Here is a 15,957-nt window from a genome sequence, read left to right as displayed (position 1 = left end):
TTTGAATTTTGTTTTTCAAATAAAAATAAGAAAATAATAAAATTTAGAGTTTTCTGTTCATGAACCAATATTTAGAGAGCTAATTTTTGTTTTTGTTTTGCAGTGATGCTCAAGCTTCTATATAATGGGTGGAGAGCATCTGTGAACATCAATTCACACACTTATAACATTCTCTTAGGTGTAGTTAGGCCTAGATTTTGACTAGACATGTCTACTGAAACACTGTCAAGAGAGAAAGTAGCCAGGCAGTATTGAATGTTGAATACCTTGGAAATCAAGAGGAGCAAGTGAGTGAAGTCCGATGTAAGGATGAATTGGAAAAAGTTAAAAAGGGAAGAATGTTGTGGATAGTACAAGAAAAGCTGACACAGTCGCTACCTGGTAGGGAAGAAATATCAGATGACGTGATGTGAAAATATGGAATATTTTATTAATTTGTGTTCATCCACAAATTTCCTCCCAAGATATTAAATGAGTTTCTTTAATCAAGAACAGAACACCTGACAGTTTTGGCCCCAAACCTTCAGTGGTCTATCAGAATGCTGACCATAAAAACAGAATGTATTTTTTCAGCTTCATAATGAGTGCAAGTCTAAATCAACAGAAGATAAATCCAAATTTTTGACTAACAAAGCCAGAATGCTTTGTTAGTCAAAAGCATTTTGACTAACAAAAGTGAGTTTCCTGTTAAAGTGAGTTTCCTGTTAAAGTGAGTTTAACAGGAAACTCACTTTCCTGTTAAAAAAGGCCACTAAAGAAAAAAAAAAAAAAAAAAGAAAAGAAAAAAGAGTGTGCACACTACTACAACCAGTATAGGTTTATTTTTTTTTTATTTCATTTGTGCTGTCCTTTGTGACTTGTGAAAATGTGTTGTTGCTCTTGTACTTGAGAATTTGATACAAACGAAAGTCTGAAAAAAATGCCTAAGATAGGGACTGAGCATCCTCTTTTAAGTTTGTTTCAAAACTCAGATTAATAAACTTGTCAAAGTAGAACATCTTTCGGGTTGATTCCGATACGCAAGAAAGAGCCACAATGCCTTCACTCCATCTCCCAGCATGCATCTGCTAGGGGGAGATCCTAGCTGAGCAGCTAGAAGATGGATAGTTTGATAGCGTGTTTCCCCTGCTGCCGAGTGTATCACTGCAGTGGAGGCTGCCTCTTGCATGAAGCTTTGCTGAGGAGTTTCAGACACAGAGGAAAACCTCCACAAGGAGAACAGTGCATGTGATTGGCTGATGACTCTTTAAAGGACACCAATCAGACAGCATCCTGGCTGTGTGTTTCCCTCTCCATCTCTGAACGCACTGTCAGCCTGCGCATATTTTTTTTTATGACTGCAGCGCTGCCATGCATGCATGTCGTGCCTCTGTTTGTGTGCAGAATGTTGAAATTTCAAGCAGTTTTTGAAGGAGATGTGGCAAGAGATGTTGAAGAAACAGATGGAAAACAAGAGGTCCTGCTTGAATGAAAGTGTGGGGAAACAGAAGCTGAGGATAAAAGCTGAGGGGAAAAGGCACTGTGATTAGAGAGAGAGAGAGAGAATAAAAGAAAGAAAGAGAGAGATTGCAAGGCGGAGGAAGAGGAGGAGGCAGAAGAGGCGATCTGCTGAAGGGAACCAGCAGAGCCGCTGATTTTACCAAAACCCTCGGCAGCTGCCTTCTGTTGCTGTGGAGATGGGCTGTTGGCTCTCTGGACCATGGATGGGTGACCAAACGGTAAGCCATTAAAAAACTGTCTGACTGCTAGAAATCCTGCTGTGTATTTTTAATTAGCTCTCATTTGAATTAGATAAAATGGAGTCACCAGTGCTTGTGCTTTTTGCTTGTGGATGTGTCAGTATGTGTGTATTTAATGAGACTCAAAGTAGGCATTGGGATTTCTGCAGGATTTTGCATTTGAATGTGAGACAATTAAACACAATGTTAAGTTGTTCATGCCATTTCTTTACAAAGTTATGTTAGATTTTGTCTCATTTGTGTCACTGGCACCTTCAAAAGAATCCCACTCATCCTGCTGCCATCCGCCGTCTTTACATACAGGTGCCATTTTGTGCTCCTTTGCTCACGCTGTATGCATGTTGTGTGTGTGCGTGTACGCGTGTGTGTGTGTCTGTGTGTAGCTGAATGTAGCGGAGGGTGACTCATGGTTCTGATGCACTGGAGTTAACAATGCTGTTCATGCGTCTAATTCGATGGCTTTTGAGCTGCATGCACTGATATGTAGCAAGCAGAATAAGGGTTATGCCCCTTTTCAGAAGTAACACACCTCACTGCAGACCTACAGAGACATACTCATATTTGTCATGTTTGATGAACATGGTGTGGCTGCCCAGGTGTCCCTAATCCAACCATCTGTCAGAGAGAAGCAGAATCTTGCTGCCCAGTTGTGTCTTATGATTTTGCCAGTTTGCAACATGTATTGCGTTCAAACCATTAAGATAATAGTAAAGAAAAGGATGATGGAATGAATGCTGCCTTCAAAATGGCAGCTTGCATTCCAAAAAATGCACAGAGGCGTCGATGGATGCTGGATTCCCACAATCCATGACCGAACTGGAATAATTCCTCAGTGATTCCCATGATGCCACTGAGCAGCATCTGGTCATTAGCTAAGCTGTATTCCCCACTCTGTTCATAGCAGTTGTTCCTGGGATAAATTTGTTATGAAGTCCAAGTTCACATAATTTCAATGGGAACTGCCAAGATTAGTATTTACATTGTGTGAAGACAACACACAGAAGTCAAAAATTTTTGGAAGATAAATGGAGGATTAAGCATCTGTGCAGTTTCTCAGAGTTTTTTGTCCTTTTTTGGAAAAAAAATATGCAAGAATCATCTCATATTTTCCTTTACTTGATTCTGACCTTTACTTGATTCCTTTACTTGATTCACACACACAGAACTGTGATGTGCAACATGCAGTTATCGGATTTATTCTGCCTTCATCTTTGAGTCTAGAACAAACTGATTGCAGAAATGCAGGGTATTTTACCTATAACATTCTCAAAATGATATAGACAAATATTGCATACAGCAGCAACAATTTTAATTGGCTTTGGGAGCAAAATGTACCAAAAGCAATGCCATATATGGATGTGTTGGCACTCACTTAGGTGGTGCTATCAAAGATATTGTAGCATAGCTTTAGCACATTCTATAATTCAACTACAGGTAAGATCTTACTGTTCCTTTACTGAGGCAACTGGCTGTACATTTTCTGGCCTAAACTGATTCTCTAAGTATTGTAGGTCACTTATATATTTTTTTCTTTTCCCATCTTTTTTCAGAATCACTGTTTGAGGGGTCAAACCTTCCAGAGTTTGACCCCTCAAAGTAGGGGCAACTATTATTTTTGCAGCACTGTCTTTGTGTTGAATAGTTTTACTCATGTGATTAGTCATGACTCCCTCAAGTTTACTCAATATGTTATTCAAAACAATCAATCAATCAAATTTTATTTGTACAGCACATTTCAGCAGCAAGGCATTTCAAAGTGCTTTAAAGCATGTGACATTGAATAAACAGTAAGAAAGAGAAAGAGATTTTGAAAAAAAAAAAATCCAGATTTTTAATCAAAACGCCATTTGCCAGTTTACAACATGTATTGTGTTCAAACCATTAAGATAATGGTTTGAACACAACAATTATCAAAAAAAATCTGGAGGTTTTTTTACTAAAAACCTCCAGATTTTTAGTCAAAATGCCATTTGACAAGGACTCTAAACCTCCAGATTTACAATCAACCTGCATGAGAGTAGAAAGCATTACATTCTGGCTTCTGTACTTGTCAACTATTCCTGTCTGAGCCTCCAAATTAGCATTTAGTTATGTAATTATATTTAAAAATGTTTCTTAAAAGAAAGACTGGCACGCTGTACAGGATATCTTGGCATGAAGATCTGTTAGTTTTGTTACATAAATCTCTGCTTGCTGAACTGGAAGCTCAAAAAGAGAAAAACTGAGTTAAGATTCCAATCACTGCTGTTTTTATTGAAGAAATGTTTATTGGTTTTCATTCACTTAATTTTCAACATTCAGTTTTTTTACAGTCCTCTGATATTATTTTTGTTATCCTCATATATACCCCACACTGTAAATGTGGAGTTTAATTTAGTTTTTGAGCTTCCCAATGAAATTTAATCAAATTAGATTCTTTAAGTTCCAGTTCATGCTTCCTAATATTTTTTCCATGTGGATTTCCAGACATTTCGTTTTTATCCTTTTAATTTTTAGTTTACTTTTAAACCAGACAGTTTCAGTCTAAAATACATATATGAATCTAAATCAGGATTGCATAAGTTTAACTTCAACTGATGTCTAAATGAAATCTATATTTGGCCTCAGGGCTATTGCTTAGTGGGTAGTTAGTGAAAAGTCATTTCAAGGTAAAGGCAGACATGTGGCAGATGCGTAATTTAAATAACTCATATGAAGAGGAAATAGAGCAGAGCAGAGCAAATGTTGTTCGTTTGTCAGACACTGAGAAAAAAGTGCTCCTGTGGAAAACTTTAAAGAAAAGTTATTGATTTATTTAGTGACATAATATGAGGGCATAAAAACGACATGCCAAATACATTTCCTAACCCAGTCAACCTCATGCATTCAAATAACTGATGACTATCGTTTTGATGATGTGACTTCTGATTCTGCTAAAGTTAAATGTTGCAGAGATTAAAACTCATGTTTTATGATAAATCCATAGCAAATTTATCATAAAAAAAGAGTGACAATTGGAGTTTAATTCATGTGTATCCCTGGTTGAAGCAAAAATGATAATATCATCCTCCAGGAAAGGCCATGTACATTCCACCATAATATCCTATCTGTGTTTGTTCACTTGACTCAGATGAGCGGGCGGAGTCTAGCACACCTAAGCCAGCGGGATGCTTTGAGGATTATTGCTGCGAGTCAGCGCCCCATCACCTTGCAAATCAAGGGCCAGAGGAGGCGGGGCAATGAGGGAGACAGGGGATCCTGGGAACCCCTGCCGCTCAACCTGCAGCACCTCAACCTACCTCTTCCAATGAGGGGGGCAGGAATTAACACATCTAGCCCCTCCTACCCAGACAGGTAGGCCTGTGATAAATTGCTCCAGAAATTATCGTGATAAACGATAATATTGCTGTTTTGAAACTATTTTTAAGTAATATAATGGTAATGGCAAAAAATAATAATGCCAGATCACATTCTAAAAGGTCAGTGAACTTTAAATTCTAATGAACATTTAACACTGGAACTGGAAGACTAAATAAATAAAACAACAAATACAATTAATTTTGAAGTCTTTGTAAATAAAATTGTCCTTCAAAGTAAAGGTTTGTTGACACCAAAGCACCAAACTGAAAACTTTTATCATCCAGTTTTTGGTAGAAATAGAGGAAAAAAAGAGATAATTTATACCAATGGAAGTTATTGAGCTTATTTTAATTTATCATGCAATCAATTGATTTATGAATTATTGTGTATTATTGTGACAGGCCTACACAACATATGTAATGAATTAATGGCCTGCATGTTAGTAAAACATTTCTATAAAGAGCTGTTAAATTATGACTTATTTATTATGCTTTAAATGACTTTATTTCACTGAATGACAACCACCAATCACTTTGATTAAGATATCCAATAAGATATTTGAAGTTTTTGCAAAATATTTGGGTACTAGTTATGTAAATCACACGTAAACACTCAGAGCAGATTAGTCTCTATTATCCTGTGATTGCAGAAGCTCTGGCATTTAAATTTATTTAGGACTGTTTGATTGTTTTGGGTTTCATTTTATAGGCTTTAACCACAGCTTTCATAAAACATACATAATTGTCTCAAAAGCTGCTAAAATGTTCATCTTGTTTTTTCTCAGACATTATTATGGCCATCTGTCTCTGCCACAAGATCACTGTGATGGAGGACGGTACAGCTATATGTCTAGCTCACCACGGGACACTGTGGAAATCAACCATCAGGTGAGGTGAACAATAAAAAAAAAAGCTCCAAGAAATAAACATTGATGTGAATATATGCTGCATTTTATCAGCTTGGATAAAATAAAAAGAAATCAAAGCAATGTTGGAAATCTTCTACAGCACCTTGCAAAAGTATCACAAATGTTGGTGTGTATAACTGGGATTTTATTTATTAGACCAAAACACAGTAACACATGACTGGTGAGTGGAGGAAAGACGTGGTCTTAAAACCTATTCACACACAAAAAAAAACAAAGCGTGGTACGCATATGTACAGGTCATTTGAATCAATACCTTATACCACCACGGTTTGCTGGACTTCAAGCTACAATTTTATATTGGCTATTAGCTTTTTTACTCAATGTTTTCATAGAAAAAGAGAATTCTGATTAAATATTTCTTGAAGAGGTTTTTAGAAATAATGTATGAAAGTGTTACGTAGTCAAATAAGCCTAGAAAAGTACTTGTTATGTTTATTCCATTAATTATTTCCAATTTTCCACTGCATAAATTCTTTAGGATCTCGAACTCGCCAGACGTCGACAAAAAAGGAAGAATTGCCTGATGGGATGTTGCAATCCTGACTTAGATGAACCAACAACCTGCCACAGCCAGGTATCTGCAATCTTACCTTTTTTAGTGACATTTTCTACTCACAGTCTCCATTCTATTCCAAAACCAATATCGCAGCATGTCATAAAGTTCTCCAGAATCCTGCTGTTGAACTACCATTTGATTCAGGTGTGTTGAATTAGGGGAAGAATTAAAACATGGCCCCTGAGAACTGATTCCACTGCTTTGGAGTGTGAGATGCAATTAAAACCTTCAGCAACTGCCCTGTTCATTTTTAACTGTGTGACAACAATGAACTGGTACTTTAAGAAATTTTAAATATAATTTCTTTAAAACTAGAACAAAGAAATTTGCAAGAATTTATAGGCTGGAGATTAGACAACACAAGGAGTCTAAACATGTCTAAACATGTTGATTGTTGGAGTAATTCTTAGATTTTGGAGACCTTTTTGCTTTACTAAAACAACAAAACAATCTTTCTGAGTTTTTGGCATCCTATTGTTCCACAAACTCATCCAGTTTGTATTGAGGAACTACACATGCAACATGCAGTTATTTTTAGCTTCTGATTTGCCTGTTTGTGAACTGTCCTTTAGAATGAGCATCTCTTGTCTTGTAGACTGACGATGAGGACTTCATCCTGGAGAAGCCATTGGGTTACATGCCCCTTCACCATGAGTTGGACAGTGGTCTGGGCTGGACAGATGGCTCCCTCCATCAGGGTGATCTCTCAGGGCTGGAGACAGAGGAGGGAGGTCTGGAAGACTGTCATCCTCATGGGAACTTTGCCACTGCTGGGTGTGGGGGGTTCGGAGGTGGGGGCTCTCCGTCCTCAGAGTCTTTCATCTCCTCGGAGCTCAGCGATTCAGGCTTCTACAGTGTTAGCACCGGTGAGTTCAGGCACTTCCAAAGGCTCTTAGAGAAGAGGATGCGTCTGTACAATGCCAGGATGCAACATCAGGGTGAACCATGCGAGAGACGCGAGAGGCGTGACAGCTGCCCCAAGAGCCACAGAGAGCTGCTCGAGTCGATACCAGAGGCCCTGACGATGCAGCCCCCATGTCAGCACCTGCAAAATGGGATGGAGGATGGAGCTGGGCCAGTCATGGATGTCCAGCCTCGTGGACTTTTCAGGTAATTTGGGAAAAATATTTCATTGATTAGTAACATTGATCTTAATTACAGTCTTATCCACTATGATTTTTTTTTTAAATTGTGAATCACATTGAAATCATTTGAAACCCCACACCTAAGACAGGCTGGTAACAGTGCTCATGTGCTACAAAAAGGACAGTTCTGTCAAACTTGCTTTCTAATTTGGTTCAACAAAGCACAGAAGAGTAGAAAGTGTTGCGTCCATTTTTCAAACCATAAAATGACACTTCACAATAGAAATTTGCCTTAGAGTGAGAATGGCTTCAGGAATGAGTCTTGTGTTTTTAGTATTGTATTTGCCTTCATCTGAAGCATTACTTAGTGGTAAATAATTACAATTACCAATTACTCATACTTTTTACCCCAAAATATATCAATAGTCAGGTTCTGTCAATGTTTCCATCAGTTGTTTTGTTTCTTTTTCTGCTGACCAATTCAAAAGTTTTCATATATGAGTCATCACACTTTTCATAAATTACTATCACAATCACCTCTTTTAGCATTTATAATCGTGACTTTTCAGTAGTCCTATGCTAGATTTATGCATTTATTTGCTCTGTGTATTCTGTCATATCAAATCTGTGCTCATACATCCATGTAGTTATTTTTTGGACAACCTGCCTTGCAGCGGTTTGGTGTTTGTTTTAAAAATAGAACTTTCCTTCAGTTACCTGTGTTCAAAACCATGACTTCATTTTGTCCACCACCAAAACATTCCTTTACTATTCATTAGTTAATTGGCTGCCTTGTTTAAAAGTAACATAGTATTTAAATAAGTGTTAGGGAGCCTACCGGAAAGACTTGTGCACATTTTAAATGTAATGTTTCATGAGTCCCTCTATTTACACTGGCATTGCTTTCCAAATGAATAGATCAGAATATATTTTATTAATCAAAAATGTGTGCCCTGTCAATTGAGAATTATTCTGCTCATTCAAATTTATTTCCATTTGCCAAACACCAGAATTACATGAAAGACAGTTTTTTGTATTACTTTAGTCAAAGTCTGACGTTTACCTGTATTTCTTTAGTATTTGGTAGCATTACTTTTGAACTGTATGACTGGAGTCAAATGTTTTGACTATCCATTCCTAAGCTTCTAACAACAGTACGTTAGAATTTTGGCCCATTCCTCCTGACAGAACTGTTTATAGGTCCCCTTGTTTGCACACACCATTTGAGTTCTGTCCACATATTTTCTATGAGTTTTTAAGAGATCAACATGATGGCTTTGTGGGTTAAGGTTAAGCCAAAACAGTAACTTTCTTGTTTTAAAGTCACTTTGTAACTAATTTAGAGGCATGCTTGTAGGGTCTTTGTGAAGTCAGAAGGCATGTTTGTACCCAATATTTAATGTCTTAGCTCATGTCTTGAAATGTTGCTTGCATATTTGCATATAAAGCTCTTTCTTCAAGATGCAATATAATTTGTAATTTGCCTCCCATCAACATAACAGTGCCACCCAATGGGATGGTGCCTTCAGGCTTTTTTCTCCAAATGTAACAGTGAAACTTTTATCAATTTTCAAGTGTCATCAGAGCACAGGTTATGGTTGGCAATATTAAGATCTTTGCTCCCTCGGTGCAACAGTAAGCCTATCTTTTTTAATGTTGCTTTTGGAGTAATTGCTTCTTCCTTGCTGACCAGCCTTTCAGCCTATGTCAGCACAACACAAAGTATCTGAATCCTTCCTGAATAGTATTATGACTGCACATTTCCATGGGGTTTATTCTTGATAATTATTTTATGAGTAGGTGAATAGTGCAGATTCAGGCATCTGAAAATTCAAAGGAGGATGCAGATTTTTGGAAGTCCACAGATATCTTGTTTTTAACTTAATGTCAGGCAACAAGCTTTCCCAAGTTGTTTAAAGTTGCAGTATGAAATTTTTTAAAGAATATATATATATGTGTGTGTATGATAAAACTGTCACTGTGTTGTGACAGTATAAGACAGTTAGTCGGTCATACTGTCATACAAATGGTCATACTCCTCCTTGAACTACTATTGTCTGAAAAAATGCATCACGCCAGACAAAAAATAACCAATCAAAGCCAGAAGGAGGTCTGATTGACAGCACCAAGACTCGCCTCCTGGCTCTGATTGGTTGTTTCTAGTTAGCACTGGGAGAACTGGGAGAAAGCATAGGAGCTCAGTTTCTTTCACTGATTATTTGTACTGTCACTACATAGTAATAGTTTCATCAAAAAGTTACATACTGCAGCTTTAAAGCCATAGACCTTAGTGCATACCATACCAACTTTATTTGTAAAGCACTTTAAAACAACCACAGCTGATACAAAGTGCTGTACATCAAAACACAACATAACAATAAAAAAAATAAAAACTTACAGTTTCAAAACAAAAACATACAATTTAAAACTAGATCCCGCTGGAGTTGAAAGCCAGCGGGATCTAGTTTCAAATTGTATGTAAACTTCAGCTGTAAACTTCAGATTTTAAAGAAAATAAATTCATTTCTAAAGAGAAATTCCTTTTATTAATTTTAATTTCACAAATACAAATGTCAGTAATTTCAACTGATATATATTTTTTTCTTTCTGATCCAGTGCTGATGGTGATAGTTAAAGAAATGGCTATGTCTTTTTACGATGTGTATGGAAACATGATTTCAGCTGCACATGTTGTCGCATCAGTTAACTAGAACAATTTCATTTCCAGGGTTTCATCGGTCCAGTTCCATAAAGCTGACCGACCCTGTCTGAACCGCCACAGCTCTAGCAGCGGCGCTCTCTTCAACCCCTCTCACGCCGCAGTCCCACGTATAAATGCCCCAGTCCTCTCCACCTGCAGCACACCCTCCAGCCATCGAAGACCACAAATACCCATGCAGCAGCAGTACAACCACCAGGGTTCAAGCTCAGTAGGCATGCTGAGGAGGAGCAGAACCCTACACCACCGACCGCCTCCGCAGGAATACCGCCGCCGGGCCAGCCACCCAGCATCACCTTCCTACTGTGCTGCAACTCTGCACTACTGTGGAGGTGTCACTCCACACAACGTCCTTCCACCAGGCCTGCCAGAGGAAGGTGAGCTAGATGCTGGTGTGATGGCTTCCCACCCAACAGGCATGGCCCTATCACCCCAACAACACCCGGCTGCTTTGGGACACGTCAGGGGCACCAACACCAGTGAGCGATGCTATGACAACTCGGGTGGTCAGATCACACAAAATGACTGGTGGCACACTCAAGATAGAAGCTTAATGCCTGAGCCAGCGATGGCAGAAAGAGAGAGGGAGATGGAGAGGGAACTGGAACAAAAGAGACAACTACAAAAGGAAAAGGAGATTGAAAGGGAAAGAGAAATTGAAAGAGAGATGGAGAGGGAAAGAGAGACAAAGCTCCAGGAGGAGAAGGAAAGAGAGAGGCAACTGGAGCTGGAAAGGAGCAGAGCTAGAGAACAGCAGCACCTCCAGAGTCATGTCCTCCCACTGCAGGCTGGAGACGTCAACGACACCTGGCCAAAGCCGGCCAGTCGTCAGTCCTATGGAGGTGGAGGAGGTAGAGGTCTCTACAGCACTTTGGAGGGCCACACAGGAGTTGGAACTTCTGCTGAATGTGAGGCAAAGAATGGACAAATAAATGCAAACTCAAGTCACAATGCCGGTTCCGGTCTGCAGGCAAAACCTAACCCAAGCTCTAGACCTAACACAACCTCACGAGTCACAAGGAGCCAGTTGCTCAGAGATCGAGCTCATCAGCTGGCAGATGAACGGAGTGGAATGAGTACTGATGAAGAGAACAACACTGACATGCTGCTGGGTCGCTACTGGAGTCGAACAGAGAGGAGAGAACACTTCCTGTTGGCTCGGGAGCAAAAGCAGCAACAGCTGCTGGCCAGAGGCGGACCTTTACGAGAAGCTGTTAGCCGGGGAGCAGCGTCTATAGGAGACGGAGGCTTAATAGAAAGCAGGGGAGTTGGACCGTTTGCTGAGGGGCGATGCAAAACTGTCCTGGAGCTGAGTCAACGGAAGCTGAGTCGTCTGAGGAACAGAAAGCTGTTGGATGACTGGACAACCGTAGAGGAGCTGCTGACTCATGGGACCAGGTTGGACAACCAGGAGGACATGTTGTGTCCAAGCTCCTTGTTGACAGTCACCACTGTCTAACTGCACAGACACAATGTTTAGTTTAACCTCTGAGTGTGTGTGATGTTAAACTAATGATATAATATTATGTGAATCTGCTTGTTCCGTCTTTCTCAGAGTTAGACAAGAACATGGATGTCAGCTGAAGTAGGATTGGTGGAAGGCCCATTTAGACTTGGAGTGTAAACAAACAATGTGAAAGAAAATCACCAATGTCTCTTCAGTCCATTCCAGGAAGGTGTCATTCACCCAATGGAACTGAAGATATAAAGCTGCCTTGAGTTTCTTACGTCACTTCAATTAGACATGTTTGGAATCATCGGTGGGTTTATAATACTGTTTTTAAAACAGGAAATACCAAAAAGTCTGACAGCCACCCTCAATTCTGTTTTTTTCCACTGTACTTCAATATCCCTCAATAACCCCATAAGAGTATGGCTGCAGTGGATGTTTTGTTAATTGTGATATGGTTCAATGCCCAGGCACTGGGTACTGAGTTGTGTGGGGTCAGGAGCACCTAACTACAAAAAAGCATGTCAGTTCTAATCAAACCAGATTTATATTGATTTCTGCATGTACAGTCAAATGGGCAGTGCAGATGCTGATAATAATGCTGGTTGGTGTCTGATTCCCAGCTTTCAATCTAGAGCAAAATTAAAAGGCTATTTATGTAAAGTTTACAGTATTAAAAAACCTGAACTGTGTTACTCTACCTTGATACAAACTCTTAGAAACACAATTTGTTTAATGGTTGCTTTACAAAATGAGTAGGATTGTTAGAGTTCTACGAAAAGGAACATAAGAAGTAAAACTATACAACTCTATCCAGCAGTGGGGGTTTGACGTGAGGTGTAGATAGACAGGCTTCCCCAGGGCTCAATTAATGCAAGAACCATCACTGCTTGACTGTTTTCACATATTATCAAATATTATTTTTCCGGTGACATTTTTAGTGGATTATGGGCTGTCAGTAAAGTCTTAAGGGACTTTATTTATTAACTAATTACCTCCAGTATCTGAAGTGCAAAGATAAAACTGACATCCATTCTCTAATCTCTCTGCGGAAGACAGGAAGCAAGATACTTCACACAACTGTTGTATTGTTCTGTTAGCATATATGTCTGAAAGGGAAAACTTTACTCTCATTGCTTTGCATCACCTCAACTGATAGCTTTACGTGTGGGTGTGTGACCACTGTACAGCACTCCGGACAAAATGTGTGAGTCAGTGCATGACGCTTGAAATGACAAACAAATGAGCAAGGTCATATGAGCCGGTGTGTGTTTGCACCATGTGATTCATGCTACATCCAATGCTAAGTATATTTTACTGGATTTTTTTTAAACATTTACAAATATTTGGGTTTGAACCTCTAACAGGCCATGGGATATTTGGAAAGCAATACTATTCTAGGTGTATTTTCTTGTCTGTGCACTTAAAACAAATCACAAATTCCTTTTATATCAAAGGCAAGGACACAAATCAACTGTAGCAAAGCAGACAATGACAGCTTGGAGATTTGATACAAAATCTTGAAAAATTTAGCCTTTTTCAGATAGTAACAGTTTGTTAAAAAATAATCAGTATGATTTTGTGCAACAAGAATAAAAGTGCGTGGATTAGTGGTAAGCAACAGTTTTTCATGTAGAAGGTTTGATGCTCAACTTTAATCTGTTAAATAATATGCTGCAATGCTTGGTCAGGACTTTATGCTGCACTCATGTTACTTAATTTCAATCTAAAACAACATGCATATGACAGCAAATATTCCCCACTTTAAGAAACCTAATTAAGTGATGTGGAGTCAAAGCACTCATTAGTAAAAGTAGTGTTACACCGATCACCGTTTTTATTTATCTCTAATTAGAACCTTCTGTCAGGACTGATATAAATGTTAATTACTAGGATTACACTATTAGTAGCGTTAATTGTTAATATTATAATTATCATGTCACTTGCTGCTCCTGCTATTTTCAGCAACCAGCATCTTTTACCAGCGATTTAAAACTAAATGCATTGCTGCAACTGATCTGGGATCTGCCAGAATTAGAAAAATAACTACATACCACTAATATTTTATTGAATATTTCTACTTGAGTAGAAAACTGTTAATTCAGAGACATGAATGCAGCATAGAGTAGTTAGTCTACCACGTGTCATGGCTCTCCTTTACTGCCAGGAATTTTAAAATCGGCAGGATGTTTACAGATCTACGCATAAAACTGTTTATGCATGTTTACTCAAATCCTGAGGAGAAGGGGTTTTTTGAGAAAGGACAGTAGAACTCTGATAGACCTTACATAAGGGAGGATGTGCTGATGTCCGCAGTGTCTGCTCTGCAGGTAGAGCTCAAGAGACATTCCACTTCAAGCTGGTGACAGGTCCGTAGTTCAGGAACAAGTGCAATAATACCTCAAGTTAGTTTTGTCAAGGTAACCTTGGTGTCGGCTTTTCAGCGAATGCAGTAATTTGTTTTAAATCAAAATGGATGCACAAAGTGATAAGACACCACAAGTGCACAGTAATCTTGGAGTTTGCAGTGGCAACAGCTAAGGTCACACAGATATTTACAGTGTTTTCCGTGGAAGGGACCTAAGAAGAAAAAAAAACTTTTGCACATCATTTTTATATAAAAAGTTTTCCCTACCTTTCTGTACCAGGGACTTAGGCCAGTGGAACAACTGTAGATAGAATGACAGTCTTTGTTGATGTTTTCTTTATAAACTATCATAGTGATTTATGGAGGAAAAAAGTAGTTTATTGTGGTTGTGTTGGACATATTTCAATATTTTTCTTGTGATGGTTTCAAAACAAACGTGGACAGTTTTAATGATCTTTAAATATTTTAATGCTAGTTAAGTCATTTAAAAGCTAGTGATATTTTCATTTACTTTTCTTATGAGGAGAACACACTATATAAATATTATTGTCTCTTTAAATGGATTTTTGAAATTGAATTTACTGTTGTTTTGTGTCATTATGACATGTACATATTGATTTTGTCACACAGTGCGACTGAGGGTAGAGTTTGAGGATATGATGGTGCCATCTGATGCCTCCAGTGGTTTATCATGTGATTCTGTAGACTTATAGCTGTGTTGTGGAGGCTGTATATACAGCGCAGGGATAAAAATTGTATCATCAGAATATTTAAAACATCATATGTCCTTGTTCATAGATGGTATTTTTGTTTGTTTCTAAAACTTAAGAGTGCTCTCCATAGGTTGTGTAATGTAAAGAGAAATTCTAGTTTTCAGGTATGATTTTGAGAGATTTTGTGCATCTGACTGTTTGGAATGAGGTTGATGATGTTTTTATTTTTAATTTATTCTCTCCATATATGGATGTTAGCTATTTTATGATAGTAATGGAAATGAGAACATGGGGGGAAAAAATATGCTTTTTTTTTTTTTTTTACCCTATTTTTGATCAAAATTTTGGAAGATGTCTAAATTCATGACATGACTGCATGATGAAACAGATGGTTTGAAGCCATGTCCCAGGGAATATAGATATATGACAAGCTATCTTATTTTTCTGGAAAATTTGTCAGAAATCTGCAAGTGAAGTCAATTTCAAACAATTTAAGTTATATTTGACATTGTTCTTGCTGCCAACTTTAGCTTCAAAAAGCTAAATTGTGTCACTTCATTGTCCTTGCTTTCGTGAAACTGTTATATTCGCTACTTTTTTTTTCTATTTGTTGCATAACCATTACAAAGAAAACTTCACACAACCTCTTTTATGCAGTATGTGAAACTGCAACACAAATCTCTTTCTGAAAAGATTAGTCACTTAAACATAATGCTAAAAGAAAGAAGGTACCGGTACCCATTTTGTGAGGGTAAATCTTTTTGTTTATGGTTAAGTCAATAATTGTTCATACGGCTGGCAGATTTAGTTTTGTTTGAATTTGACCAAAAAATTCAAACATTGGTGTCGTTTTTTTTTCTTACACAGCATTTCTTGCTAAAATGAAAACAAAACTATGTTTTCCCCAGAAATGTTCCCCTCCCCATCTTATTTTCTTTTTGTAAATGTCAGCGCTATTTCCAATTAGAAAAGAACTTCTTGTTTAAATAAAAATCTATTTTAAGTCTAAATCTGCCATGTGGGAGGAAACATTAAATATACATCAGCAATGATGCTGCAT

The 15,957-nt window shown here is 38.1% G+C and overlaps 1 protein-coding gene across 1 annotated transcript; it reads left to right on the top strand.

Moving 5' to 3' along the window:
• Nucleotides 1-1,296: 1,296 nt before the first annotated feature.
• LOC106946046 (uncharacterized) lies at nucleotides 1,297-13,541 on the top strand. Its single transcript, XM_015030126.1, has 6 exons — nucleotides 1,297-1,718; nucleotides 4,849-5,072; nucleotides 5,863-5,965; nucleotides 6,485-6,580; nucleotides 7,158-7,672; nucleotides 10,376-13,541. The coding sequence occupies exons 1-6, from the start codon at nucleotides 1,677-1,679 to the stop codon at nucleotides 11,823-11,825; spliced, it is 2,430 nt and encodes an 809-aa protein (XP_014885612.1). The 5' UTR covers nucleotides 1,297-1,676; the 3' UTR covers nucleotides 11,826-13,541.
• The last annotated feature ends 2,416 nt before the right edge of the window (nucleotides 13,542-15,957 follow it).

The sequence above is a fragment of the Poecilia latipinna genome, unplaced genomic scaffold (genome assembly GCF_001443285.1).
Source record: "Poecilia latipinna isolate Pla-1442-1.1 unplaced genomic scaffold, P_latipinna-1.0 Scaffold174, whole genome shotgun sequence".
NCBI lineage: Eukaryota > Metazoa > Chordata > Actinopteri > Cyprinodontiformes > Poeciliidae > Poecilia > Poecilia latipinna.
Note: the sequence above shows the minus strand (reverse complement) of the source record. Positions and strands in the feature narration are given on the sequence as shown.

What these genes read in the sequence shown, in the direction of transcription:
- LOC106946046 (XM_015030126.1), top strand. Translation starts at nt 1,677, where the DNA reads ATGGGCTGTTGGCTCTCTGGACCATGGATGGGTGACCAAACG. An exon ending in AGCCCCTCCTACCCAGACAG is followed by an intron (nt 5,073 to 5,862) that starts GTAGGCCTGTGA and finishes GTTTTTTCTCAG; the next exon opens with ACATTATTATGGCCATCTGT. An exon ending in CTGTGGAAATCAACCATCAG is followed by an intron (nt 5,966 to 6,484) that starts GTGAGGTGAACA and finishes TAAATTCTTTAG; the next exon opens with GATCTCGAACTCGCCAGACG.